Source organism: Primulina eburnea, chromosome 4 (assembly GCF_022965805.1).
Source record: "Primulina eburnea isolate SZY01 chromosome 4, ASM2296580v1, whole genome shotgun sequence".
NCBI classification, from domain to species: Eukaryota; Viridiplantae; Streptophyta; class Magnoliopsida; order Lamiales; family Gesneriaceae; genus Primulina; species Primulina eburnea.
Window position 1 is genome coordinate 27,527,342 of NC_133104.1, and position 4,596 is coordinate 27,531,937.

General features: G+C 35.4%; 1 protein-coding gene across 1 annotated transcript; it reads left to right on the forward strand.

The window, feature by feature from the left end:
• The first annotated feature begins 781 nt into the window (after positions 1-781).
• LOC140830929 (tubulin alpha-5 chain) lies at positions 782-3,632 on the forward strand. The gene is made up of 5 exons (XM_073194513.1): positions 782-1,038; positions 1,624-1,838; positions 1,953-2,152; positions 2,332-2,840; positions 3,096-3,632. The coding sequence occupies exons 1-5, from the start codon at positions 926-928 to the stop codon at positions 3,409-3,411; spliced, it is 1,353 nt and encodes a 450-aa protein (XP_073050614.1). The 5' UTR covers positions 782-925; the 3' UTR covers positions 3,412-3,632.
• Positions 3,633-4,596: the final 964 nt, after the last annotated feature.

A 4,596-nucleotide genomic window follows, 5' to 3' on the forward strand; every position in this document is an offset into this window, starting at 1 on the left:
TTAAAAAAAAAAATGATGTTCATTTATTAAAAAAGACGAGATCACGAGGATATGATCACGTTGTTTAGTTATATTAACGTTATTTTTAAAATTTATATTTGACAAGAGTCATATTTTTTTAAAAATATATAGTTTAGAAACTTCCATCAAATCACAAAAACTCGTTGCCCATTAAATAAAAAAATAAGTAACACAAAAATATAAATGACATAAATTTGTTAAAATAATAAAAAAAATAACCTTTAAATCTTTTTTAAAAAATAAGTAGAAGAAAAAAAAACTATTGTAACAAATATTATTGCTCCTCAAAAAACACGAATAATAATAAACAAAGATATGATCTCAAAACGGTTCAAAAGTCACGTCGCACTAATATTAAATACACACTCACGAACTAATAATTGAAATTAATAATAAACCAAGCAAATGACTAATAATTAAAATGAGTAATAATAATTAAAATGAGTAATAATTGAAATTAATAATAAAAGCAAGCAAATGACTAATAATTAGTAATAATAATTAAAATGAGCAATGCTCCCGAATTTGCCAACTGGTGCAATACTTATTTGGACTCACCGACTCTCACTTCACATGGTACACCTGGTCCAGTTACACCACAGCACTTTGTATTCACACACTACCCTTCCATATTGACAAAATCATTGGAATTCATAGGAGGGCATCAATGTCATTTCAACTATCCGAGCCAACGAATGAATGGATGACGATACAGGGAGCCCACAGTGCGGACTTATCCATTTATCAGATCCAACTCTCAATTATCTCTCGCGTCCGCTGGCCATTTTCTCTGTCCCTTTAGGACGCACTTCTCTATCTATATAGTATCCCATTTCGCCCAGATCCAGGGAGAGAAAGTTAGGGTGTACGTTTCTGTGTGAAGGGGGAAATTTCGTAGAGCAAAATGAGGGAGATTATCAGCATACACATCGGGCAAGCGGGGATTCAGGTTGGGAATTCGTGCTGGGAGCTGTATTGCCTCGAGCATGACATCCATCCAGATGGGATGATGCCCAGGTTTTTATACCCCGTTTTCTGACCTGCATTGATCTGCGTGTTAAATGTAGGCATTTGTTCTTATGTTGTGGTATGTGGATCTTGTGTTTCTTCATGTTTTGGTTGCTTTCTTTTCTCGGATGACCAGCTGTTAGAGATTTATTTGTTCCGGCCTTGAATTTTTGGAGTTAGGGTTTGCTACTTAATTCGAAAGAGGTTTTTTATTTTTATTTTTGAAGTTTCTTTTGGGCTACATTGTATCTGACGCAAGTGTTTAATGCCGCTTGATAGATCTGATGTTTTAATTCCATTGTTATTTTTAGTGTTATATTGTTCCTGATCCATTGTTAGTTCCTCTTGTCATTTTGCAAATTGCTGATTGCCTGTGGTTCTTTGATTTATCTTCTTTATTATGGGGGATTTGAAGAATTATGTAATGGTGTGAATTTGTTTGGTTTGGTTGGCTGGTGAAAATGCATCCCATGAAGAAGAGAAAATATGTATGAAATGTGATTCTGTTTAGACTTAAATGTTGGTTAATACCTGATGAATTTTCTGAATAAAAAATATTGAGTTTTGATGCATAAACTGTTTGTGGATGCGCAGTGACACCACGGTGGGTGTGGCCCATGATGCATTCAACACCTTCTTTAGTGAGACTGGCTCAGGAAAGCATGTCCCAAGAGCTATCTTTGTTGATCTTGAACCTACTGTTATTGACGAAGTCAGGACAGGGACCTATCGCCAGCTTTTTCACCCAGAACAGCTTATCTCCGGTAAAGAAGATGCTGCCAACAACTTTGCCAGAGGACATTATACAGGTAAAATCTTAATTTGCAGATCCAATTTTGTTTTTGCTTTTCTTTTGGCATTTTGAGGCATGGGTTGAACTGATGAACATACAAATTTCTTCGCCTATTTTAATTTATTTGCAGTGGGGAAAGAGATTGTCGATCTATGCTTGGATAGGGTGAGGAAGTTGGCTGATAACTGCACCGGGCTGCAAGGATTTTTGGTTTTTAACGCAGTAGGTGGTGGTACTGGTTCTGGTTTGGGTTCTTTGCTGTTGGAACGATTGTCTGTAGACTATGGGAAGAAATCAAAGCTCGGTTTCACTATTTATCCTTCTCCTCAGGTACTGAAACTTGACTTCGTGTAGTCCGTGTAATAATTAGTCTTCTGATGCTCTTACTTTTTATTAATTCGGGATTACATGTATCATTTCCAAGTGGCCTCTCTTTCTTGCTATCGTGTCTTGATAATTTTCATATGTCGGCAGTGTGTTGTAATTATGGTTTTTACTCCAAAATGCAGGTCTCAACTGCTGTTGTTGAGCCTTACAACAGTGTTCTCTCAACTCATTCCCTTCTTGAGCACACAGATGTTGTTGTGATGCTGGACAATGAAGCCATTTATGACATCTGCAGAAGGTCTTTAGATATTGAGAGGCCTACATACACCAATTTGAACCGTTTGATTTCTCAAATCATCTCATCCCTCACTACTTCTCTACGATTTGATGGAGCCATCAATGTTGATGTTACAGAGTTCCAGACCAACCTTGTACCATATCCCCGTATCCATTTTATGCTCTCATCATATGCCCCCGTTATCTCAGCTGAGAAAGCATACCATGAGCAGCTATCAGTCCCTGAGATTACAAATGCAGTCTTTGAACCCTCAAGTATGATGGCGAAATGCGATCCTAGACATGGGAAGTACATGGCTTGTTGCTTGATGTACCGTGGTGATGTTGTTCCCAAGGATGTCAATGCCGCAGTTGCTACCATCAAAACTAAACGAACTGTTCAGTTTGTTGACTGGTAAGAAAACTGCATATAAATTTCCTAGTTGAGGAAGCTGAAATTCATAGCTTGTTATCATACCAGTAAGTTTGCATCTTGGGTGACAATATTCACATAATGCCAAGGAATGTACCAATTTTTTCTTCCTTTGGTTTTGAGCTGTTAATTGTGGCACTTGGTACCAATTCTGTTTCTAGAGGCGATATTCCTGGTTTTTACGTAGCACGGTTTAGCCATGGTTACTTGTTATGTTGGATCTTGTGACTGTAACAGGTGCCCAACTGGCTTCAAGTGTGGCATCAACTATCAACCTCCAGCGGTCGTACCCGGAGGTGATCTTGCCAAGGTGCAGCGAGCAGTGTGCATGATCAGCAACAACACAGCAGTGGCCGAAGTGTTTTCACGCATTGACATCAAATTTGATCTCATGTATTCCAAGAGAGCATTTGTTCACTGGTATGTGGGCGAAGGAATGGAGGAAGGTGAGTTCAGCGAAGCTCGCGAGGATCTGGCTGCTCTAGAAAAAGATTATGAAGAAGTTGGCGCCGAAGGTGCAGATGATGAAGAGGAGGAAGGTGAAGATTATTAGTTGGTTGGCTGGCTGGCATGTTAATGTTCGTTGAATCATTATCACTAGCTGTTGGCTAGTCTCCTGTCTCTTTCTACCCTTCATTTGTGTGCTACTATAATTGTTATGTGATCTGTGTATGATGCTGATTTGTCTTTTGTTGGAAAATTGTTAAAATGGTATTGTTTTGTGATTTCAAGTGATTTCAAGTTCTAATCATTATGCCTAAAGTTTTGTGTTTATATTGTCGATAAAGGGGTGTCGGCCATTTTAACCCAACATATATGTCCTTTGTATACAACTCTTTTGAGAGTGAACGGTTCCTTGTTGATTTGGGAATTGGAAGAATATGTAAACGTCAATGCAGTGGAAGAATCGGCCGGCACTGCGATGTGGAGTGTTTATGATTTAGGTGGACTGATGAAATAGGGTATATTTTTCATGATATTTAAGTGTAGGATTTGAAAATCAATTATAATTTATACTAAAGAATTTAATTAAGGGTAGTGTTGGTAATTAATGAAATTCATATATATATAAAAGCAGAAAAAATAGTAATTTTTCGTCAAATGTCATTTCTAAAAAAAAAAAGATATTATAAATATTGAAATATGTGTACTGCAATAAATGATAACTTCAATTATTGTTTACATTGATTATATCAATTCATTTGTTCAAATTTCAATTTAATTTATTTTTATATTAATTCAAATATATTTTTATTATATGTTTTTTTATTTTTTTATATGTATTAGATGTGTATATATGTACACACACACACACACACACATATATATATATATATATATATATATATATATATATATATATATATATGCAACGGTTTTGCAAAAATAATAATTTTTAGTCATAATGTCATTTCTAAAAAAATAAAGATATATCATGAATGTTGACATATGTATACTTTAATAAATGATCACTTCAATTATTGCTTGAATTGATTATATCAAGGGTTAATTGAGATTCAGTACATTTTATAAAAGGATTTTGGTTTTAGTACATGAAGAGAGAAACTTTGTTTCAAATTGCCATAATTGCCCTTCTTTTCTTTTTTAAGTTTAAATGATTTTAATTGATCCCCGCGCTCTCGGAAAAGGTATCAGAGCGAAAGGTTGATTTATTTCAAATACAAATTTTATTATTACTAGTAACTAATTGTATGAGAAGGAGAATTTTGAAAAAACT

Coding starts and splice junctions, on each gene's coding strand:
- LOC140830929 (XM_073194513.1), top strand. CDS start 926: ATGAGGGAGATTATCAGCATACACATCGGGCAAGCGGGGATTCAGGTT. Junction 1,039..1,623: donor CCAGATGGGATGATGCCCAG/GTTTTTATACCC, acceptor GTGGATGCGCAG/TGACACCACGGTGGGTGTGG. Junction 1,839..1,952: donor TGCCAGAGGACATTATACAG/GTAAAATCTTAA, acceptor ATTTATTTGCAG/TGGGGAAAGAGATTGTCGAT.